Here is a 24,528-nt window from a genome sequence, read left to right on the forward strand (position 1 = left end):
ACATGGATTTCCATAATCACGACCAGCACAGACCTCTTCTATGACAGCCTTGTATTTCCTCCCCTTCTCCTCATAATTGTGCCTGTGGGCAGCTGCTCTGTCCAGCTCGGATTCCAGTTTCTGAATCTTCTCCATGTCACCGGCCCGAAGAGCGGCCAGGCTGGTCAGCTTCTCCACCAGCCCGTGGTTCTCTTTGTTCTAGAGGAAAAAACAGCAGATGTTTGGGGGTTTATCCAAAATAAGGAAGCTGTTCCATTTGCCTCTCACCACCTTTGACATGGCATCTAAATCTATCAGACCTTACCTACACTGATCACATTTATCACTACGATGACACGTACGGGCATCTTCATCCCAGTGCAAACAGCAAGGCAGATCTGGTCAGGCAAACTTCCTGAGCTGATGGCACTCTTAGCATGGGAGTGGCCCAATCCTGGAGCTCCAAGACAACCCTAGTGCTGTGGGATACGCTGTCTCCCCTGCTGCCCCCCAAATGCACACGTTGCAGTCCTAATACTCAACACTTCAGAACCTGACTCTATTTAGAGATAGGGTCTTTAAAGACAAAATTAAGGTAAAATGAATTCATATCGGCGGGCCCTAATCCAGCATGATTGGTGTCCTTATAAGAAGAGATTAGGACACAGACACAGAGGGAAGACGATGTGAAGACATAGGAAGGAGACTGCCATCTGCAAGTCAAGGAGAGACAATTCAACTCTGCCAACACCTTGATCTTGACCTTCTAGCTTCCAGAACTGTGACAAAAGAAATGCCTGTTGTGTAAGCCATGCAGGCTGTGGCCGTTTTGTTACGGCCTCCCTAGCAAACGAATATACCTAGCGTGGAGCCCCGGCAGCGTCGGGACTCCCAGGCGCCCCGCTCCCAGCTGTCACGGCAGCAAATGGTGCTGTTCTCCTCAAGCCACATAAGGTGCAGGCCGGCCACACAAGAGCACAATCAGGAGAAACCGCATCAAAACTTCAAGGGTTTTTTTTGCACATTCATCCATTCACTAAGGACCCCTACGGCATTGTTCATGGCTAAGTTTCAAGTTTACCGTAGGAGAGTCTCAGTATTATTTAGGACAGGCCCAGGAGTGAGTTTCAGCGATCTGGACACTGTATATGCCACAGCCCTTCCCCACTGGCTAAGAACATGTGGATTTTGTTTCCTACCAGTGGAATGGTATGAGGAGTCTCCCCAAAATAGGCAGGGCCACAGTGAGACCATACAGACCTTTGGCAAATTAGAAAAGAGCAACTCCTCTGAGCCAACATAGTCCTGAGGGAGCATGGCTTGGCATGCCGACAACATCTTTGTGCAGAGGAGAAAAAGGCACCCCTGCCTCAAGGCAGCCCAGCTTTGTACCAGGACACACGGGTTGGCAAAAGCAAAGCCAGCCTGGATTTCAGCCCCACTTGCACTCTTTGGCAGCTTCCCTTGTGCAGTGTACATCCTATACAACCTCATGGAGCAGCCTTTTACAGTATATTTCTGTTTTCTAAATCAGGTGGTCTACATAAACTATTTGAATTTCCTAACATGGGCATAAATTTTAATAGCATTAGCTAAGGAATTGGCCCAGGACAAAATAAATCGGTTAGATAAAGTACATTTGAAAGATACATTACGAACACCTACCTGATCTTCTAGCTTTTTCTGCAAACGCTGGACCCTGTAAGTAAGCTGAATGTTGAGCACGAATCGTCGGATACTCTGGAATCTGCGTCTGGCCAGCCACGCCCGTGCATATTTCTGAAGGATCACAGCCTTGTGTTCCTCCAGCATCTTTAAAACAAGATTTTATGAAATGCAGATTGGCTCTCCACTGTTTCTCTCGTCAACTCCTCCAATGTTGAGAGACGCAACTATCAAAACATTCTCACATTGTAAAATACAAATTTCTTGTCATCAACCCACAGAGTCCTATTATATCTAGACCTTTGAAACGATGACCAAACCCACCTGTGGCGGACATGTATGAACAGACACTCAGATACCAGCACTCCCTGCTCTCTTTAAAGTCTTCATGCAGGAAAAGAATGACCTCACTATGACTGGGGAAAAACAACCTGAGCCCTGAGGGACCCGTGCCCTAAGAAAGCACAGGGTCTTGGCCGCACCTTTCGGTACCTCCTCCTTGCCAGGAGTCCTCGGGTGTAGGCCTGGATGGTGATGGCGGCCACGCGAATGAGCTGGTACAAATTGCGGACGAGATACCCACGACAGTACTTCTGAATGATGATGGCTGCCCATGCTTCTTTCAAGGCTGTTGCCGTAACAGCTTTCCTTGGTTAAAGAGAACCCAGAGTGAACCTATTATCCACAGAGCACTGACTTCTACGGCACAGTGATGAGTGGGCGCAACGTTTTGTTTTGTTTTGTTTTCCACTGAGGAATAGTCAAATGTTTTGCAAATCTAGGCATTAAACTCTAGACCTCATTGACTCTAATGCCTGCTGGAAGTCAGTCTCGTCACCTCTCCTTTCACCCTGATCTGAATGAGGACCTGCTCGGGGCCACGGGAACAACGTGGCAACTTGCACACTTCACATCCAGGCCAATCAATCCGCCGTCACTCACACACGTGAAAACAGAACTGGGCTTTGGGATTGCACCTGCTCATTCAGCCTCGTAGGAAACCACGCTAGAAGGTCTGGATCAGGGATTGGCAAATGACAGCCTGGGGACCAATCCTGCAGCCTTCCGCCTATTACTGTCCAGTGTCATGGGAACGCGGCCACATCTATTATCTGCATATTATCCCTGGCTAATAACAGCAAAGTTGAAGAGATGTGAGAAACTGCATGGCCCCCAAAGCCCAAATATTTGGCTCTTACAGAAAAAGCTTGTTAACTTCTGTCTAAAGCACTGGAGGTGAAGACAAAGTTCTTACCTCCAGAGTTTATAACCTCATGTGGCAGACAGACTTATAAATGGCCAGGTGGGATAAGAGAAAAAATAACTACTAAAAGATCTGTAAGAGAGATCTTACAGAGCTATCATTCTGCTTGTGAGCCAGCCCTTGATGGAAAAGTAGGATTTCTGCAGACAGTGAAGGTTGGATAAGGCATTTCAGGCTAAGGACCAGTGACCACATGGAGGCCTAAGCAATGCCTGAAATATTTGGAAAAAGAGAATTTGTCTGCAACTCTCAGAATATAAGATACATGAAAAAAATTAGTTGGTGAGATTAGAAAAATAGAGACCATGTGTTATTTAAAAATATAGTTACTGAATACCCACTATGGCGTATGAAAGCAGGGTTCCAGCTCTCCCAGAGCTTCCATTCTCATGAAAGCATCTAGGCCATGGGGGTCTTGAACGCCGTGTCAAAGACTGAGTGCAGGAAATAGAGGTCCCCTGAGGCATCAGAGGCAAGAGGTGGGCAGTGGTTCTCACAGGCCCTGCTTCAGGAAGACAGGCAGCAGGGGGAGGCTGCGCCGTGGGACCAGGAGGCAAGTGGTGGTGGAGGCCTCATCTAGGACAGGGGTGTGGCAACGGAATGAAGGGACAGACACGCGAGGTAAGCAGGGGTAGAACTGTCAGGCCACAGTGATTCCCAAACAGAAAGGGGGCCTGATTTGGGGAAGAAGATAACCCTGGTTCTTCCTGCCCTGGAGATGGCTGCTGTTGCCTGACCCAGGGGCACAGGAGGGCAAGCCTGGCTGTGTATTCGTGTAAGACGGTCACCTGGGGTGGGGTGGCAAGCCCAGTTGGAAGCACACGGAGATGAAGGCTGTGGTGTACCAGTCATGTCTAGAAGCCCAGATGCTGCTGGAGGTCAGGCCTTCAGCTCAGGAAAAGGTCAGGTTCCATGACACAGCCTGACCCTTAAACAGCTGCCTTCTCAACTCTCCTCCCAGCGCGCCAAGGACCGAGGCATCGCAGACGCACACTAGCACACACCGCTGTCCGGGAAGGACTCCATCTCACCGGCCAGCCCGGCACGGCCTCTGGGGAGCACTCAGTGAGGCGTAAGATTGGTAACTGCCCTCCACTCAGCCTTCCCCTTGGTGGGTGCTCTGTGTTTGCTGCCAGAGCCTTGCCCTGGATCCCCTCGGGTACAGTCGGCCCCCCGCTATCTGCAGTGGCTGGTCAGTGGCTACTCACGGCATTTCCTTAGGGGCTGCACCAGGACCCTGATTGCCTTCGGGATTTTCACTTCCCACGGAAAAGGGGCCCAGTCCCTCTACCTGGTCTCACTGGGGTTCTGACTCTCTTTAAAACTCTGATTGGAGCTTCCTCTCTTTGGGGTCCTACGGGTCACCTCTGCTGTGGGAACGGTAGGCAGAGTCAGCACTACCTGCCCCAAGGACATGACCTTCTCATCTCCAGGCTCACTGATGGCCATGGGAGGGCACCCACACACGTCTGTGCCCCCAGGGAAAGGCTGTTTGTCCTTGACAGGCCCCTCTGCACAAGGTGAGCAGTCGAGAAAGCCACACAACGCCCCCTGCTTCCTGGACTCCAGCGTACCTCACAGTTTGCTGACCCCGGAAGTACTGCTGGATGGTCAGGGCAGCTTGTCTTTCTCGGAGGAATTTTTTTCTCTGGAGCCAGCCACGGATGTGCTTTTGTATCACAACACAACTCCGCCTGAGCTTATCCAGTCGGAGCTTCTCTAAATAGGCCACTTGTCCTGCTCTGAAGAAAATTTTGGTTTTACCAAACTGGTACTGATTAGAATCCTGGAAGAGAAAAATGAGAGAATCAGAAATAAAATCTTTCAGAGTTTCTATAGTATTTGGAAAAGATGTTTAGAGAGTCAAAGATGCCAAAACCTTGTTATTTTGACACATCTGTTCCTTGACACAAAGCAGAAAAATTCTGATCATGACCTCAGGATTTATTTTTTGAGATGTCTGTTTAAAGCCACTGGGGGAAGAAATGGACTTGAGGTTCAGGGGTCCATCCGTGGGGTGAGAGGGGTGTGTGCATGCTCGGTGATTCTCAGTTGGGCCATTCCTATGTGGTTTCTACAAGAGAGCAGGGCCTGGAAAGGTCTGGTTTCTGTCTTCACTTCGGTTTGTCTTCACCACCCCCTTTCCTGGCCATGGTACCTCTGTCCCCACTTCCTTCCCGTCACCACTCACTGCTGCAGCAATGGCCCAGATCCACACGGAGTGCCCTGTCTGGGATCCTCCTGGGCTAGAGACATCTCAGCTGACCGTGTCAATTAGCCAGGCCCATCGAAGCTCCTTAGATTGTGGGAGGACAACATAGGATAGAGGACTCTGAGGGGGGCCGGGGTTCGAGTCTGGGTCCCTAACGGCGACTCCTACTCTCAGGAGATGATGCCCCCGTGAGTGTGTCTGCTCTGACCTCAGCACACAAATGCTCGGGGCATATTTTCTTCCTTTGACATTCGTGACAACACAGTCCTGAGACAGGCAGGTAGGGAAACACATTCGGGAGATGGGCATCTCAGTAAGAGCCCATCATTCCAGGAGCTAAGCGAGACTGACCTGGATGAGCCTCTGTAAAACCACTTTGCACACCTCCTTTTTATCGCTGAACGAAAGCTCCTGTTTGGTCATGAGCACACCGTAGCGGCTGTAGAACTCGATGTATGTCCACCTGCAAAGTCAAAGGGGATCGAAGGAGTGTGGCAGTGAGGAGGCGTGGCACGTCTGTGGATCCCGCTGCTAATGGGCTGGGGGGTGAAGTCAGTTCTGGGATGATGGCACTGACCTTTGACCTCACCCTGACACACCTGTGTGCTCCCCCAGCTGTATTTCTGCTAACACTCTGCCCCAACAATTGTGCCCTCCTCCCCCTTCGGCTCCCTCTCCCAGGAGCAGTGGGGAGGCAGCAGGCAGTGTTCGGTAACCATGGAAACGGGTGACGGGCTGGTGGTGGCCCCTGTCAGACACACCGCCTGTCAATGGCCCTCCTCTGGCCTTCGAAAAGAACAGTGGGAAATCTTGGGGGCATTTTATGCAAGTATCTGCCAGGCAGCTGCTCCCTTGGTTCTCAGCAGACCTGCAGCTGGGCATTTCCCCCCCAAACAAGGAGTGACAACGAACCTGGAAGGGTAGCTCTGGGCACTAATGCGAATCGTCTCTAAAACACCACAGGCTCGCAGCTGCTGAACTATCCTTTTGGAGTCGAACCTGAAAGAAGACGAGTGTTAGGAGATGTGTTAAGCCGTTGGGACTGACAAATGTGCCCAGGAGCAGTGCAGCAGAGCCGCCTGGACGGTGTGCCCTGGGGAGCAGGCCGGGCCTCTGCGATCCCTGCGATCCCCACCCCGGGCACCCAGCAGCTACTCCACAGATCCCCGTCAGAGGGGAAATGAAAACAGCAGCTCCGCAAGACTTCTGGAAGCTGAGTTCGGGGAGCAAGGAGCGATGGATTCTGACGTTGGAAAGAGGGAGAAGGCCTTGTGGGGAAAGGGCCTTGGTTCGGCTTCGCGAGACAACCAGAGTAGAGGAAACGTTCCCACTTGCCTTGTCCAAGTGCCCATCTGATGCTAGAATTCCCTTGACGGGACACCCTCCAGCTGGGGTCTGAGCGTCTGGTGCCCACAGACACATTTGCCACCTCCACGGACGGTGCACGCCCCTCGGACACCTGTCAGCTCTAGTCAGCTCAAAGACACTCTGCAACGTCCGCTCCCGAGCCTGGGGTTTGCCCACGGGCTGCAGAGAGCAAGTCTCTCATCTCATGCCATGTTTGAGGGCGACACCTCTGTTCCTCTACCACCTTTCTTTCAAAAAACAAATGTTCTTTTTTACTGAGGTGTAACTGACAGGAAGCATCACAGTAGCCTGAGGTGTACAGCACAGTGACTCGGTGTTCGTATGTATTGTGAAACAGTCACATAAGTGAGAGCACACCCATCGCCGTAGTTACAGCAGTTTCTTTCCTGTGAGGAGGACTTTTAAGATCTACTCTCTTGGCAACTTTCAAACACACAATAAAGTATTATTAACCATAGTCACCGTGCTGTACCCGAAGTCTTCTTATAATCAAGGAAATGCTCTGGCTCCCTCAGTCGCATAGACTTCAGTTGTGGACTATTCTTTCAAAGCTAGCCCCTTTGCTTCCTCCTGGAGACAAGATGGTTTAGCCTCTGTAGAGGGGTTGTGCTGTCTAACAGTGTGTGTGAAGGATGGGGTTGTTCTGAATCGTTAAAAAACCCAGAAATAGTAAAGTGCAAGGGAATTATAAGCAAATTCTCCAGCATCACGACAGACACGACCTCCTCGGTGTTCTCCCTCTGCTGCATTGGAACACTCACTCGAAGGGTAATTTCTCATCGTTCGGCTTGATGCATCGGACATAGTGGGGTGTGGTCGCATTGAGGGTTTCCATGAGCAGATACAGAGAGCTGCGAAACTAGGAAACAAGGTCAGAGAATAAGTGTCATGCTGCAATTTGATGCTTAGGTCAAGGCCAAAAAAAAAAAAAATAGGCGGCCCAACCTTGGTAAATTAAGAAGGAGAAACGTTAACCTCATGCATAAACATCTACTATGAAAACTTTCAAACCATGACTGTGATTATTAGCATGTCCTATGTTCTGGACAGAATGCTGCTCTAGCCTATTCTTCCAAAATAGCAGGGAACTTTGTAAATCACGTTATTGTGTGAACACGTGGTTTGCTCAGGTGTGTGCAGCCTTGCAGGCTGAGGTATAACGATGGTGAACTGTGGCTTTTCTTTGCACTTACACGTATAGTAGACAGGAAGCAGCTCAGTGCCCACGTCCGGGCCTGGAACGTGGGCCCAACCGCTGCCTGGCTCCCTGTAGGGCCTGGCCCACGCCCCTGGCCCCCTTGCCCTCAGATACTTTCTGGGTACCTTGCTTCCCACTGTGGTCCGGAACTGCTTGTTGTTTGGCTTGATGACTGGCTTTGCAGATTTCACTGTGATCGCTGAACTGAAAGGGGAAGGAGGAACTGGATTTTCTTGAAAAAAATTGGCACAGAGATGGAACTGGAAGGAACAGAAAGGATTTCAGTGTCCAAAGGTGTTACTCTCAGTCGTCAGCTGATTCAAACCATGTAAGTGGTCACAACGAGCCCATGTAAAGTGAGATTAGTAATCTCGATCAGTCTCTACAGCCAAATCTGAATCCCATGAGAGGACTTCCCTCCCTTGGGATGACGCATGGCTTCTTTCCAGGAGTATGAGCAGAGAGGAAATCCCATCGAATGTCTGTGTGGGTATGTGGGTCTGTATGCTGTTTCTACATCTGGAATCTCCTCCCTCCTCCCTCACACTTTCATCCCTGCACATCTAAACTCTACCCACTATTCGAGGTTCTAGCTCCACTCCCTTTACTTGCTTAGATTAAGGTTTGTTGTTTTTTTTTTTTTAAAGGTAAAAAAAATTTGTGCCCTGACTAAAGTAATTCCAATTTCTTTTAAATAAGATAATCTTCTAAGATACTCATTACTTTCTACCATGTATCAATTACTTCTTTAAAGTGTCATATTGGGGTGCCTGGGTGGCACAGCGGTTAGGCGTCTGCCTTCGGCTCAGGGCATGATCCCGGCGTTATGGGATCGAGCCCCACATCAGGCTCCTCTGCTATGAGCCTGCTTCTTCCTCTCCCACTCCCCCTGCTTGTGTTCCCTCTCTCGCTGGCTGTCTCTATCTCTGTAGAATAAATAAAATCTTAAAAAATAAATAAAAAAATAAAGTGTCTTATCTTCTTAGAGCGAAACTCACTTTTTTTCTCTTTTAAATCAGACTTTGACCATCTCCTTTGGAGGAAAGTCCCTGCCTAACACATCCTTGTATGCTCCCGCCGTGAAACCACTGGGTCTGAATGTCCCGCACCTCTGACAGCCTTTGTGCTGAGCACAGGGGCCCATCTGTGCCTTCCCGTGATCCGCATCCACTTCTAGAATGGACCCCAGGGTATGCTTGGGGGTGAGTAAACAATTGGTGAATTAAATCAGCTAATTTTGTACACAAGATGCAGGTCATTTCCACACTGAATTCTCTAACATAAACCAGTTTTAATAACTGAAGGTGTCATGCCTGTGACTTGTTTATGATTGTTAGGGGAGGTGTCACGCTCATTTGGGGAACTGTCAAAATACCTGAATATCAACAAAGGACTGGGGATCTTTTAAAAGAAGAAAAATAAATACGATCTAACCAAATATTCCCAAAATGAAGCCTCGTGTATGCAATATTCTTATTCTCAAATGTTAATACGGAAATGTTCGAAGAGGAAAAGAAAAATCCAGAAGTCCTTCCTTTGGTGACACTACTCCTCATATCGAACTGTGGATTTGAGGAGCTTGCACGTGGGAGCCGGCACCCCTTTCCCAGATCACCTTCTCTCTATCTGGCCCTGGTTTCCTTTGGGCGCTTACTACTACCTGCCATTGCTACTTATGTGGTTAGGGTATGTCACTCCCTGAAGAACGTGAGCTCCACCAGGACAAGAACCCTGACTGCCTCGTTCACTGCTGTATCTGGAATCGGGGCACATGGTAGGTACTATATACATATTTATGAGTGAGGGGGCGCCTGGGTGGCGCAGTCGTTAAGCGTCTGCCTTCGGCTCAGGGTGTGATCCCGGCGTTATGGGATCGAGCCCTACATCGGGCTCCTCCGCTGGGAGCCTGCTTCTTCCTCTCCCACTCCCCCTGCTTGTGTTCCCTCTCTCGCTGGCTGTCTCTCTGTCAAATAAATAAATAAAATCTTTAAAAATAAAAATAAATATTTATGCGTGAATGAATCAAATGTAAACTGTGGTCCTGTAACTGGTTGTATATCAGCTATCCTTCTTCGCTGGCATCTGCACATTTGATTTCTGATTTTGTATCTAGTGGATATTTATTTGGATGCTTTCAGAAGCTTGATACATATTTTAGTCCCAATTCCAAAACAGTTCTTTTTTTCTACGTCTGAGCTACAGTTTGCCACTGCAAGACAGTACACACACCCGCACACTTCTTACTCTTTCCTGGTACACATCTACGTCCATGTCAAAGTTACATAACAAATAACATTCATTACTCTCTTAGAACCTTACAAACCTTGCTCGCTCTCATGATTTCAACCAGCATGTCATAGACGGTGTCTCTGTTCTTCTCAAGGAAACCTTCACATTTATATTCTACCTATGCAGAGAAAGGATTTAATTATTTCCAAAGAAACAAAAGCAGACAACATCCAAGTACCACGGAGTTTTTCTTTTTCCTTTTTAACAACGATTAATGAAGGGGCTAAAAAGGCAATCCTCTAAAAAGAGGTTCGGTTTCTGTTTATCACACGAAACCATTTATATAAAACTTTGGAAATGGGGAATATGTCATCGGAGGGAAAGAGCCAGGCCCTCCCACTGCCTGGATTTCTCACTAGTCACTGATCACACTGTATTCACCTGTCGGTTCCCTCTAGCCACAGGTGACCAGTCAGTCCCTGCAACGTGTGCAGTTAATACACACAGGTCCACAAAGAACTGGCTTGGTGTTCACTCTGCCTTTGAAGCCACCAGGAGGAGAAAAATAGCTCAGTGTTGTCCTTTGAGCTCAAACAGAAATATTTTCCTAAAGCAGCATTAATATAGTAGGAAGGAAAGAAAGACTGACCATTTGACCACAAAGTTTTCAAGGGCCACCAAAGCCCTTAGAGTCAGGTTAGAGTGGGTACCTGCCTGCCCTGCTTCAGTCTGGCTTAGAGAAACTCCATGTGGCCCTTTCTGATCCACAAGGCTTCTTGAATCCTTCAGATAACGTATCCAGGGTGGTTGCTTAAACATTTAAACCCCAACAGTTTATGCCTCTGGGTTACACAGTTTATTATGTGATACATATTTTTCACAAATTAGAAAATATGTTTTAAAACACAAATTTTAATAACTGTGCAGAAACAGGCTTTTGGGGATGCTGGAATCTGGGGACAGAGAGGGTGTTCACGGACCCCTGAGCAAGTACTCTGCTTTGTCCCCCTAAGTGAGGCAGTGTCCTTGCTGGGCAGAGTTTGGGTTAAGAACCAGGAATACTGGCTGTGTGCAAACACTCCCTTGTGAATGAAGATCTTGGACTGCTGTTTAAATTCTTCCAGGCTGGTGGTGTGAACCACTGGCTTAAATGGACAAAGGTGTGACAATGTAATAAGACCGTCTGTGGGGACAGTGTCGCAGGTGCTCTGTTGGGAGCTCTGGGGACCGTGGGATGATGCGCTCACTTGCTGTCTCTCAGCACAGCCATCTCACTTTCAAAACGACTGTATTTCCCTGGCTAATTAAACCAGGAACCTAAGCTAACCCTAGTGTATGTGGTTTCTTCCCGCCAACCTGCAATCCACCCAAAATGCTGCTTTTAAGAGGGACTTCTTGGAAGTGCCAGGGGCGAGAGAATTAAAGGTGCAGAAACCAAGTACTATGAAGAGGGATGTACTTCAAAGTACATCCCATATATATCTGATACCTCCCCCGCTTTTTCTCCTTTCCTCCAGCTGTGGAATTGCAAAAGACAACCACTGGAAAATACAACCTGAGGCATTTCATTTCATACGCGTCTCCTCAGGAATCGAAAATGCGACCCGGTTTGTACAGTGCTCCGCTAGGCCACAAAGTCACTACGACTTTCCGGCTCGTTGTCCCCTGCCCTATCCTCTCAGTCACACTGAGCACGCTCTGACCCCCAGCACTAGCACTGCTCCCACGGTCCCCAGGCACTGGCCAGGCCCCAGGAGTAACACCCAACTGGCGAATGCTCCGAGGGCAGGAGTTTCCTTAGGGAAGGAAAACAAGATGAGAACATATGTTTATGGCAAGTGGTTATGGTGATTTTTCTTTTTTTTCCCCTATTTCCTAAGATTTCTGTAATGTAATTTAAAAATAACCTTTTCTTTTTATTAAAGTAATATGTTTCATAAAAAATAGATCCATAAAGAAGAAAACAAAGATTTAGAAAATGCAACATCTTGAGCCAGCCTATGTTACCACTGTAACATAGAAACAGAAAACCTCAAAAAAAAAAGATATAGCTTTCATTAGAGAAAACAATTATGCTGTCTTGAGTATAACAATTTCGTAGAGGAAATAAACTGATAAGAGACTAATAAATTCCCAGGAAATCCAAAATTGAAATGAGATCCACTAGCCACATGTTTATCTTTAAAGCACGACAGCTGAAGCTCGTATTTTGTGACAAAAACAAATTAAAAATTGTTAAACATGCGTGCCTGTCTCCTGCATCACAGCCATGCACCGAGCATGACGTGAACCCAGCCAGCGAAGTCCCCGGCCTGCCCCCCGCACCTCGGAGGCGTCTCCGCTCCAGCAGACAGCAGCGCCCCAGACCTCACTGTACCTTGTCAGCAAAGTGCTGGATGATAAAGGATGTATTTGACATTCTGGGTTTTTCAAACAAAGAGTTCCTGTTGACAAAATTATTATACAGCTTTTGAAGCCAGTTTTCATCAGTCCCATGTGGTAACTGCAAGAGAAAAGCAAAACAAATAGTAAGAAAACTGGAGGGGAGAGATTAATAGGGGCACAGAAAAGTACTGATTCTCACAAACCAAGGTGAGCGGACGCCTCAGAGTGAGCTGCTACACCTGTGGCTTCCGCTCGAGGCACACGTCTGTCCTTGATCCTAACAACCTTCACAGTGCCATTTATACAGACCTATCGATGTCCTTTTAGAAACATACAATGTTATAAATGAGAAGGAAATGGACATAGAATATAACTCGAGAATGAAGAAATTTATTTTTGCAAAATTGGCAGTATTCCTATTTTTTCTTCCCAAAGAAGTCTAAAGGTTCAGGGGAAAAAAATAGCATAGATTTCATTACATGAATGTGACTTTTATTCTTGGTTGAATGGGGAAAGACTAGCACCTAAATGTAATCCTCCCCACCTCATCCCCACCTCAGAAAAATCATTTCTTTCGTTTTACAGCCTATTTAATAACTACTTCCTCAAATAAAACTAGTTGTAAAACTTGTTCTTGATACTGGTGATATGGAAGTGATCAGTGATATTCGGCCCAAACTCTGAATTTAATCCCGCATTGTGTCCAAATGACTCCTCTAGGCTTCTTTGTGACAATGGTTGCCTAGCCAACGCCCTCACTAGATCATTCCAGAATGCTTAGCCCTGCTGCCAGCCCTTTAATCTTGTATTTCCTGCAGGGGCTGAAACCCAGGTGGTACCAGAGAGGAGAATCTGTGAGAAAAGGTGTGGAATTGAGAATTTCAGGGAGAAAAGGCCAGTTAGTCTTTAACATTATATATGTTTTTTGAAATAAATCTCTGGAAAGGAAACTAAATAGATGTTTAAAAATCATAATACAATGTTAATTTTTTAATTAATTTTATTTTAAGCCACTAAGCTTTGGAATATTTTTTTTTTTTAAAGATTTTATTTATTTATTCGACAGAGATAGAGACAGCCAGCGAGAGAAGGAACACAAGCAGGGGGAGTGGGAGAGGAAGAAGCAGGCTCCCAGCGGTGGAGCCTGATGTGGGGCTCGATCCCACAACGCCGGGATCACGCCCTGAGCTGAAGGCAGACGCCTAATGACCGAGCCACCCAGGCACCCCTGGAATACTTTAATTTTTATTTTAAATTTCAGCTCGTGAACATGCAGTACAATATTGGTTTCTGGAGTAGAACTCAGTGATTCATCACTTACACACAACACCCCATAATACAATCTTCAAACCAAAAGAACGAGTACTGTCTTGGGGATTATTTGTCCCTGTGGCCCCATGAGGGACACTGCTAGGTTGGCCCACCGTAAAAGTGCTCTTCCTAGAGGGAAATAATAACAGGAGAACTAAAGACCTCTTCTCTTGAATTGTGTGATGTTGATTTTTCAGCTACACCTCCCAATGGATGACTCACAAGAATGAGGAAATAAAACTCAATTCTTGTTAGTCATTAACAAGTGGTGTGAGGTCATCTGCTATTTTCACGTCCATTCCAAATATGCCTAGGACAGCCTCAAAGGGCTCCTCCTTGCTGGACATGACCAGAGAGGTTGTGCATGGTACCCGGTGGTGGGTTACACATGATGAGGGTGAGAGGCTCAGCTGGCCCTCTGGGGTTCCTGCCATGGACTGCTGTCCCAGCATTAGTGTCCAACCATTTGAGTAACACGTCAGGAATTTACATGTATACCCCCCCCCAATCCAGCTTGTAATATGCTTATCTGTTACTATGCAGAAGTTGAACAAAAAAAAATTTTTAAGTTACCAAGCATTCTTCATCCAGTAACTCCAAAATACCCATTTTTGCTTCAATCAGGTCAATAACTGGTTGGTTGTCATAAAAATCTATCAGAGTCCAAGGGATATCTTCCTTCATATATTCTTCTTGTTCAAGTTTAAAGACATGCTGGAAATCCAGAAGTTAGTAGAGAAAATAAAACAGAACATTATAGTGTGCTTCCAAAGTCCAGGACATAAGCCCTTGGAAAACACAGATACCTGACTGGTTTGCAACATTTAGCAAAGACCCTGAGGTGCAGGCTACCGTCCTTACGCAGGACGGATGCTGCAGAGCTCCTAATGTGCTCCTCCCCGCTGGTCTGAGTGGGCCCCCACACCCTCTTGCCTCCAACACCACGCATACTCAGGGTGGCCCTGCAACCCCTCCCTGCTCACAGCACTGCCACTAGCCAAGACAGATGCAGCCTCTCTGGCTGGGTGCGAGCCAGCCTGCCCGAGAATGCCGGCCGTGGGGCCGGCGTGAGAAGCCAACAACATGGAGAACTTCGTTCACTAATTGTTCAGCCCCTAAGGGTATCAGGGAGGCTTCCCAGAGGACTGGCTTGAGCTCATCCCTGCTGCAAGTGGGGGGAGGGGAGAGGCAGCGAAAAGAAAGCCTCCCACAGAAGAATCCCTGTGCCGGCACGGAAGCCCAATAGGAGGTTGAGAAACATGGCTCTCATAGAGGCCAGAGAGAGCACAGTAGTGATGGGGGCTGAGGGGAATGCAAAGGATGGCGGGGTGACTTCGTGTGAATTACGCAGCGTATCTACCGGGAATAAACTTTACTTCTAGTTATTAAGTGCTAAACTTCAGGGAATCCTTGAGAATGCTAACAAAACATACATTTGCAGTGGGATGAAATTTAAGTTATACATGGATTAAGTCCAAAGTGAGGAAAAGGAAAGAAAAGAAACATTTACCATTCAACGTTAGGTCTACTCCTCAGAACAATATTAGGCAGGCAGATACCAGTGACCCATTTTTCCCAAAGAGGAAACTGAGGCTCTGAACCTAAGGTCCCAGAGGAAGAAGGTGGGAAAGCAGAGATTCAAACCCAGTTCACTTGGGGCAAAAGTCCATGCTCTCTATGATGTCATACTACTTCAGGAGTTGTCTGGGAGAAGCTCAATTTCAAAAGACAAGCAAGAATTTGTCAGGTTAAGAAGGGATGGGGAAAGGACAGGAGCAGGTGGGCTATGGCACAGAGGCTTGCAAGGCCATGGGGCCTTCAGGAAACTCAATCATTTGGTCCGGCTGCACAGAGGGTCTGTGACCGAGTCGGGCAGGTGATGGACTGCCGCTGCGCAGCTGGCCAGGGGGCTAGAATAGGATGAACTAGGACAGGAAGGTGTGATTTCAAGACAGGGCCACAAGGTGGTGCAGTGAGCCAGCGTGGGGCTCGGGCACCATGCTAGCATTCGGAGGAGAGACCTGTTGGCGCACACACAGGGCTGAGAACCAGTTTCAAGAAAGCAGAAAAGTCACCTACCAGGTTAAACTGCTGTTGCAGCTTCTCGTTAGCGTAATTGATGCAGAACTGTTCAAAGCTGTTCACATCAAAGGTTTCAAAACTGAAATATGGTTTAAACAAGTTAAAACATACTTGCGGGGCATACACATTTGTTTAGAGATAAGTATTTTTTGACAAACTTCACAGTTTAAAAGTTTGCTGCTTTCATCAAGTTTTAAATATGCCCCAAAGCTTCTGGTTTTAATATCCCGGCAGTTGCTAAATCATTTGCAGGCTGCCAGAGGCCGGCGTTCGCACAGGCTGGGCAGAGGCCGCCGCATTAGCTTCACACAACGGCACCCAGACTCCATCACCCTCTTTGTCGGTGAGGACACACGGCTCTGAGGTTAAGAAGCGCGCCTGAGGTCCCACAGCTCGTGTCAGACTCAGCTGCGAGCCGGCCTGCCATACCTGTGCTTTGGGGAAAGGCAAGGCTGTCTCCTGTGCTCCCACTCTGCTGAAGGGAGAGGCGGCACAGTTCTGCCTCCCCAGGGCCTGGTATCTGAGTTCTTGGAGGACAAGGGCAAGGTCATTTAAGAGCCCGCAGCCCACCAGACCCCATCACGTCTATTTTCAGACTTTGAACACTTATCTCTGGAGCTGTAAACTCAAGACCTGGGAGGAGGCGGGCGGGACAGAAACCGGAAAGGGGCTGGAGACAACAGGGCAGGGAGCCCTGGGGCAAGGCAGCCGTCAGCGCGGGGCTGAATGTAAGACCGCCCCATTCGCAAAAGGAGCTGCAAATCTGGACTCGGACGTGAATTCTCTCACTCTGGAAGACACGGTGTGGGCTGAACAGAACGCAGCACGGCCTTCTGCTTCCCAGCTGAACGCTCTGGCCTGGCAGGGGGGAAGCTGAGCACTGCAGGTCTCAGGGTGGATGCTCTCGACCTCACTTAACCCTAACATCGCCCTAGGTGCCGGACCATCACACCTGAGCGACAGAGGCCAGCAGCAGCAAGTGGGGCCAGATGCGTAATTTGACCCCAGCTCTTGGTGGGGGGTGGGGGGCTCCAAAGCCTTGGCTCTTATTTGCTCTAATTCTGAGTGGTTCCACCAGCTCCAGCCACAGGGACTGAGCGTTGCACTTGACTGAGCCAGGTTGGCTCAGGTTAGAATTCGAGGGCAGGGTAAGGGCCTGGATTGTGCTCTGGACAGCTCCAGGGTGACTCAAAGCAAGAGCAGAGCCCACACAGCTCAGGCCGGGGGAGAGTCCAAAGGGCCTCCTCATGCTCCACAGCCCACAGCCAGGGCCAAAGGCGAGGCTTTCTAGAATATCAAATATCAATGATTATCTACCTGTCCTTTTACACGCTCCCTCACCCAAAAATGGGCTCTCAGATCTAAAGTTCAAAACCCATGGAAAGACCTCAATCTATGACCTAAAATGCCAGAAGCACATTAGCTATGACAACATTTCACATGTGAATGAGGCTTATAGTTCCGAAGATGCCTCCACAATTTAGTCCATTTGATCTTCCTAATAACCCCTGCAAGAGAGGCCCCAGCTTACAGAGGCAGAAACCAAAGTTTGGAGAAGTCTTAGGACTTTCTCAGGGCCACCCAGCTGGTGCTGCAGTGCTCCCTCCCAGGGTCCTGACCCCCGGCCCCACTCTGGGTCCAGAGCACGTAGATGCCTGACTGGCTGGGGAACCACAAGTCTTCGTGTTGTTCTGAGCAGAAACCTCAAGGCTCACGGCTTTGGCTGTCATCACTTTCAGGGCTGGTAACTTTTCCTTTGAGGCTGATGTATTTCCAGACCAAACTGAGCCCAGCTCTCTCAAGAGTTGCCTGGAGGGCCTGAGCAAGGGCCCATCACAGGAGCACCCGCTGGGGAAAGGCGTGAAAGGATTCGCCCCAGGCAGCAGCCCTGTTACTCAGAGAAGAGCTTCTTTTCTTAGAGGGTACCACTAATTCACGGATGGCAGCAAGCATGCTACTTTTATTATCTCTGAAGTGGATTTTAATGTTAAAATTTTAAGGTAAGATATACTTTAACACGTTCTTATAAATTTACAGTTCCTGTCTCAGGTGTGTTCACGTAACCAAAACCTCAGATTCCTTATTTCAGTGGTCTGCAGGCATCTGACTCCTGCCTGCCATTCTCCTCACTCCCTGTGGCTTGTTAGCTGCCCTCCTCTCTCCCCCAGCCCCTGTTAACCTCCAGCCCACCCACCTGCTCATTTGCTTATTCCCATCACAAGAAGCTTCCCAATCTCTAATTACCTGCCTGCCTTCTCCCCTAAAATTTAAGTCCCGAGAGGGCAGGGGCCATGTACCTATTCTGTTCCCCAGTCACACCCCTCACATGCCTGGCACTTAAATATGTGTTGGATGAATGGAATCATCTATCCTTAAAGGATTATTTATTTTTAAGACACTTAAACACGCAGAAAAGAACAGAATACTATAGCAATCACGTAATTCTACCACCATAAAAGAGATCATTGTTAAACGAGACTATTTCTTTTGAAAAGTCTACTGAGATTCTTAGCGGCTGCTCAAATCCTCTTTGCAGCACAAGGCAAGGTAAATCACTCACTGGACTAGCCCCGTAGTGTGTCAGCATATTAGAACTGTTGACATACGCTATTAATTGGGAGTCACATACATTAACTCAGAATCTAAACTAAACAAAGTACCTCCCTTGAGGCACTGTCTTGCATTACACAGCTATGGGAAAGCTGAGTCTCTGCACCTGGGTAAAAGTTCAACAGCATCACCATGGCCCATCTGTTTCCTCCGTCCCCCAGCAGGCTGGGGTGGGGGCGCCCAGAGCCGGCTCTCTCCTCTGTATGGGGAGGGAGGTTGGGCTGCTGCTCACGGGGTGTGGGGGAACACTCTCCAAGCCAGGAAGGACACTCTGTGATGCCTTGAACGCAATGAGCTGCCCTCTCCCCCACCCCTGAGAAACCAGGACCAGTCCCGGTCCCAGGAGGGGCGAGGTGTTGGGCATTTGAGGCCAGTTGTTGACAGACAAATGCCTAAGTGCCAACAGCCCTCACAGCCTGCCTCCACACTGGCTTGTCCTCACTCACTCACACTCTAGGGACCCTTCAAGCACCTGGGGCATGTGTTTGGCCTTGGATTTAGAAAAGGAGGACCGGGCAAAGAGGAGGAAGAGCAACTCCAGTCTGGTGGGAACTTCACCCCCAACGGTATTAGAACAGCTGGAGAAGGGCTGGCGTCCCCGAATAGGATTCCAGGGTGTGCGAGGCTGTCTGCTCAAAGGCCTGGCTTTGAGTCTACCTCTGACCCTGTGAGCGTGGGCAAGGTGCCAGACCTCTGGGCCTGTCATTTCGCCCCTTTGAAATGGAAAAGGTGTGTCAGGGCTCCACACCTCACGGGGCCTCTGCAGGGAAACAGACATGGCTCTCTCACCAGCAGAGCAACCGAGGACACATTTCTGCGTGTAAGCCTTCGTTGTTTCCCCGGTTTGAGAAGTCAGTGAGCAAGTGCGTGGTGACCAGCCAGCACGGTAGCCAACATGCGGTAAGCTCTCGGTGCTGGCCACTATTAATTCAGCGTTTACGTAATACGCTCTAAATAAAATACACTGTAGCCCAGGGGACCGTACTTAACATCGACACATGCAAACATAGAGAACGCTATCCTTCTGGATCATGTGAAACACAAAAAAGATACCAGAACAAAATGATCTAAAAATAATGGGCATTTGACATTTAAATGAGGAAAGACAGGCTCACAGAAGAGAATCTTACCCATAAATGTCCAAAACACCAATAAAAGTGTGCTGCTTGCCTGAAAACTGCAACGCTTGGTTAATTCTCTCCACAATGAAGTCGAACAGGTGAGCGTAGATCTTTTTGGCCAGTGCATCCCTGGCGTTGACCGCCTGGGGCCTGGTCATGGGCTTCACCACGGTCTCGGAGGTTGTGACGATTTTGCGATTGCACAGCCACTGAGCAACTTTGCGACTCTCCAGGCCCAGGAGCTCACAGAACACCTTCAGGTGCCTGTCGTCCTCCTTCAAACACAAGCACAAGCCCCATCAGGGCCGTCTGGCCATCTAACCCAACACCAGCCCACCCTGCCGGGACCCCTGGGCCTCCATCTGGGCCTGTGCCAGGGACGAGGGTGAGCTGGCATGAGAAAGACCGGGCCTAACAAGACAGAGGCAGGCCTGGAAGGACAGCAGGAGGGCCACAGCGGCATGGAGCCCGCATCAAGGTACTGCTGTGGTGATGCCCGGCAGTCCTGGGTTGCGCCCCACCCAGGTTTTCATTCTGGTCAAAAAATGTCCACAGTGACGAAGGCCAGGGAAACAATCCTCCCCTTCCTGTACATGCAGATACGGCCTCAAGGCCCCTCTCTTCCCTTTGCAACATGCCCAGACCACCTGTCCCTACCTGTGTGGTCAGGGTTTACCTGGATGGTCTAGCCCCGAGGTACCTAGATGTCACTGTCAGAGAACCTGACAATGGGGCTCCTTTAACAGAGCTGTCTTCTCAGCTGAGAGGAGAAATGTGGAAGACTTTTCCTGGACACACAAGTGAATCCTGCTTCTCTCCCAGCTGGGGCACGAGAGCTGCCTCATTGGTCAGAGACAAGGAAAGGTCTGTTCCTGCTTGTCTTCAGCCAGCATGGACAAGGAGTCCTTGTTACCTGGCAAGGACATGTGACCCCTGAGACTGAGCACTACCAATCCCCTTTGGCAAGGGAACTTCCCGGCAGGCTTATCTGTAGAGATCATCACAGGCAATGGGAAAACCACGTAGCTGCACTTAAAAAAGCATCAGATTACAGTGGAACAAACAATCTAGAAAGTCTGCAGCCTCCTTGCTGCCCACCCACACCCCTTCTGACCAACATCGCAGTAACACAAAGCTTGTATTCACCTGCCTGACCTCCTCACTGGGGAACAGACTGGCAGAGCCATGGGTTTTCTTCCTTCTAAGAAGGCACTAAACCACCTGAGTCAAAAACCTTCAGCTACAGGTGCTGCTGCAGGCGGAAAGGAAAGGGACAGGAATTCTTAAAAAGATGACTTCCTCCAGACTGGGTCTGCCCAGCATTTCAAGTTTCTGATGCAAATGAATGGTATGTATGTTCCAAAGATAGGACCACTAATTATAGAACTGGTAATACGCTGTGAAGATTCTACATCTTTTTCAGAGACTTTGTCCCCTCAGATTGATAGACAAAGGATTTTTAATCTATCAATTTTAACTCCTTCTCCAAAATACTACCTTCATAACAAACTTCATGGAACAGAGATCCACGCAAGGGCATTTGTTGGGTGGATATCACACCTTCAGTCTACGGAGTTTGAGAAGAACAAGGGCAGAAGCCCATTTCTCGGAGGTAAATGAGAAGGCACGGAGGGAGAACCACCACCACATGCGCACCAGACACCTACCCAGGCCTACCATCCCCTCTCCCAGAACCTCCCAGTCCTGTGTTGACTGACTAACTCAGTGAGGGCTGGACCCTAGGGCGATGGGACGGTCACTTAGTGTGAGAGCTTGAGGAGAGGGAGAAGAATTACTTCCTGGTCACAGGACAACAGGACTGAAGCACTGAGCCAAAAACCACACGTTCCATCCACTGTTTGGCCCTCTCTCCCCTAAACGGCAGGTACCAGAGAGCTGAGAAATGACCAGGGTACCAAACTATCAGCTGTTCCCATGATTTTTGGGGGGGGGGGCAGGAAAATAGACATTGTTATATTATGAACTGAACACTTCCTCCCAAAATTTATATGTTGAAGAGCTAGGCTCCAATGTGATGGTATTTGGAGTGGGGCCTTTGGGAGGTCATTGGCTTTAGATGAGGTCATGAGGGTGGGGCCCTCACGATGGGATTAGTGCCCCTGTAAGAAGAGGAAGAGACCAGAGCTCTCTGTGTCCCTCTCTCTGCCGTGAGGACCCAGCAAGCAGGCGGCTGTCTGCAAGCCAGGAAGAGAGCCCTCACCAAGAGCTCAACCATGCTGCACCGTGACCTCGGACTTCCAGCCTCCAGGACTGGGAAAGGATAAGCCACCAGCCTGCGGCATTTTGTTACGGCCGCGGGAGTCGACAAGATAGACATATATACCCAAAGCTTTAAAGGTCAGGCGACCTTGCAGTTCATAGAAGCATGTTTTACCATGTGTTGTTTTCTTCTTTATGTGGGTATTTGTGAGAAGAACCAAACACATGTCCCTACTAAGGACCACTTCTCATAATTTTGTCGAAGAGACACACACATAAACTTACCCCGTGTTTGTTAAATAAAGAAATCTGTCACAGAACTTACATGAGAATAAATTTCCAGAGAGAAAGTCAGCACTACTGGTGCTAGATGTGGGCAAGTGTCAGGTGGTGGGAGGTGTCCCTTCTGCTCCAAATATCCAGTGTGCTGAGGGTCCTACATGACTTGCACCCTCTTCCCCCGCCACCCCCCCCCCCACATTTTCTGACCTCATCTACCACCCCTTCTTTTACTCACTCCTCTTTGGATATACTTTTTTTTTTTTTAACATTTTGTCAAATAATAGCTCCTGCCTGAGGGCCTGTGTACTTGCTGTCCCTTTTGCCTTGAATGTTCTTTCCCCCAGAACAGGCACAATTCACTTGCTCATCTTCAGGGCCTCTGCCCACCACCACCATACGAGCAAGGCTTTCTCTGAATGCTCTACACAAAAGGCACAGCCCCTCTGCACCCCGACTCTGCTTCACGTTCCTTGCTCATGGCCATCACCAGCCACCAGAGCCTGTAATTGGTGATCATGTCTCCTCCCCTCCACTTCCTACCCCCAGATCATAAACCCCACGGAGGGCTTTTGCTTGGTTTTGTTCACTGCTATTTCTCTGGCGCCTGCCATTAGGGCTTGGCGTGTAACAGGTACTTGGTAAAAATTTACTGAATTAAAGAAAAACACAGAGAGAATGCATTTCCCCCTCCTCTACTGTTGCAAGGGGAAGAAGTTTGACTCTTTAAAAACTACCCATGGAAATCCTTGCTTCCTTGCTTCTGACAACTGGTCTCTCCAGCAGGCCCAATGTGCCTGGGGCTAAAATGCAGAAGCAGAGTACCCATGAGATGCTCTACTGGTGACCCTCCGAACACAGGAAGGGGAAACAAAGCGGTGTCTTACACTGACTGTGGACCTCTCGTGGCCCATCGCTGTGATCTGCACATTGCCCAGATGTAAGATGGCTGCTAGGATCTTAAAAACATCCATCTGAAAATCCTCCTTGAAACCTGAAAAAAACAAATTTCCAAATTAGGATTACTGCATTTCTTCCCTGACTTAATCACTAGTAGGCTAAGCACCCGAATTCTTTCAAGACACTCCAGTACCATCACTGCCGAGCTGGGACAGGAACGTGCAGTGGCCCCCAGAGAGCATCTGGTTCCCCGTTCTTGCCAGTTTGACTTGCAAGGACACAAGATGTGAATTCGACAGCCCACGAGGTCTCCCCTTTTGCCATCGCTGCTAGAAGCGCAACACAAAACTTCGTATCCAAATAACCATTTCATGTTTGGTTCCTCAGAAAATCAGCTCCCACTTATTCTATGTGATGTGCTTCCTCTATTTTTACAGTGTTGTTTTTTTTTCTTCTTCTTCTTTTTGGTTCACAAGCTCCTTGAATTCTTCTTGTGGTGGGGTGCTGGGTGGATTCCATTTGCTCCTGCAGCTCTGCATGCTGCCCTCTGCCCCAGGGGACTGAATTGTCTTCATCAAGGCCGTGGGCTCTCATGCCCTCCCGCCTCTGGTTGGGTGTGACCAGTGAGGAGCCTGGCAGGAGATCAGAGATCCGGAGGACAGAAGTACTGGAGGGGTCATCCCCGTTTGTCTCCCTGCAAAGTTGTCTCAGCTTGTCAGTGTTGCCAAGTGACAGGTCACTGCTCCTGGTCTGGTGCTGACTTTCCCCAACCCTCCTTTCTGGCTCCAGTAATACCCCTATGCCCGAACAGGAAAGAGCAGTGAAGAGCTCTGCTGTTGACCCCGGCTCCCTACTCCTCCCTGTAGCTCCCCCAGACCTGCCCCCACCTCTGTAGTTGGTCCCTTCATAGATAAACTCCTTCTCTCCTAATTTAAATGCGCCCCGTAGTTCCCACTGGGACCCTGACTGCTGTAGGTAGCATACAGACTATGAATATATAACATACTTAGTCACCACGGAGCTCTGGCACATTTCCTGGAGCCAAAAGAAACCTAACTAGGATCTTAAACACATCCATCTGAAAATCCTCCTTGAAACCTGAAAAAACAAATTTCCAAACTAGGAAGGACTCTGTGTCTAACACCCGTAAATCACAACGGAGGACCTGCCGGTTGTGAGCAGGGCTTTGCTAGGTCAGGCCCACAGAGCAGGAGCGTGGTGGGTGGGGGTAGGCGCCGAGTGGCGCCATGACGCCGCGGGGCATCGAGGAGCGCGGAGACATACTCAGAGGGTGGGCGGGCTCATTCGTGCCGGCGTCCACGCGCCCTGGTCTGCGTGGGAAGGGCCGCGGTCATGGACACCGGTGACCCCCCGGCCGCCCCAGCAAAAAGCAGCCGGCCCTAAATGCTGAGTAAGAGCTGCCACGGCCGCCCTCGGCTTCTCACTTGGGAATACGTGGATTCTTTCAGTAGCAGCTAGGTCATGTTCTTAAATAATTTAAGAACCTAGAGAGTCTTCTCTCCTTCAAAGATTAAACAAAATCAAAGTTGCAAAAGATTTCAAATCAAAAATGTATGCAAGACTCCAGCTCCGCCCGAGTCCAGGCATTTGCTGTCTTCCCATTTGGAGCTAACATCGCCCTTTGAAGGACAGACGCCTCTCACAGAAATCGCCCACCCCCCCCTTCCCAGGATGTCAGCATGAT

General features: G+C 48.9%; 1 protein-coding gene across 2 annotated transcripts in view; it reads right to left on the reverse strand.

Moving 5' to 3' along the window:
* The window catches only part of MYO5C (myosin VC), a 95,799-nt gene that overhangs the window by 34,065 nt on the left and 37,206 nt on the right, over window positions 1–24,528 (reverse strand). The window contains exons 1-15 of one of the 2 annotated variants that reach the window (XM_045812175.2): window positions 23,017–23,667; window positions 22,811–22,917; window positions 19,434–19,699; window positions 15,691–15,772; window positions 14,185–14,325; window positions 12,293–12,418; window positions 10,010–10,093; window positions 7,812–7,946; window positions 7,250–7,347; window positions 6,033–6,119; window positions 5,472–5,583; window positions 4,483–4,694; window positions 2,127–2,292; window positions 1,645–1,791; window positions 34–198 (exon numbers count right to left, since the gene is read on the reverse strand). In XM_045812175.2, the coding sequence (XP_045668131.2) occupies window positions 34–198; window positions 1,645–1,791; window positions 2,127–2,292; window positions 4,483–4,694; window positions 5,472–5,583; window positions 6,033–6,119; window positions 7,250–7,347; window positions 7,812–7,946; window positions 10,010–10,093; window positions 12,293–12,418; window positions 14,185–14,325; window positions 15,691–15,772; window positions 19,434–19,699; window positions 22,811–22,917; window positions 23,017–23,065 (1,977 nt within the window). In that variant the 5' untranslated portion in view covers window positions 23,066–23,667. Of the gene's footprint in view, window positions 1–33; window positions 199–1,644; window positions 1,792–2,126; window positions 2,293–4,482; window positions 4,695–5,471; window positions 5,584–6,032; window positions 6,120–7,249; window positions 7,348–7,811; window positions 7,947–10,009; window positions 10,094–12,292; window positions 12,419–14,184; window positions 14,326–15,690; window positions 15,773–19,433; window positions 19,700–22,810; window positions 22,918–23,016; window positions 23,668–24,528 lie in introns of those variants that run through there. The other variant, XM_045812174.2, reaches the window with a different exon arrangement.

Source organism: Ursus americanus, chromosome 36 (assembly GCF_024610735.1).
Source record: "Ursus americanus isolate L20-20 chromosome 36, mUrsAme1.1.p, whole genome shotgun sequence".
In the NCBI taxonomy this organism is placed as follows: Eukaryota; Metazoa; Chordata; class Mammalia; order Carnivora; family Ursidae; genus Ursus; species Ursus americanus.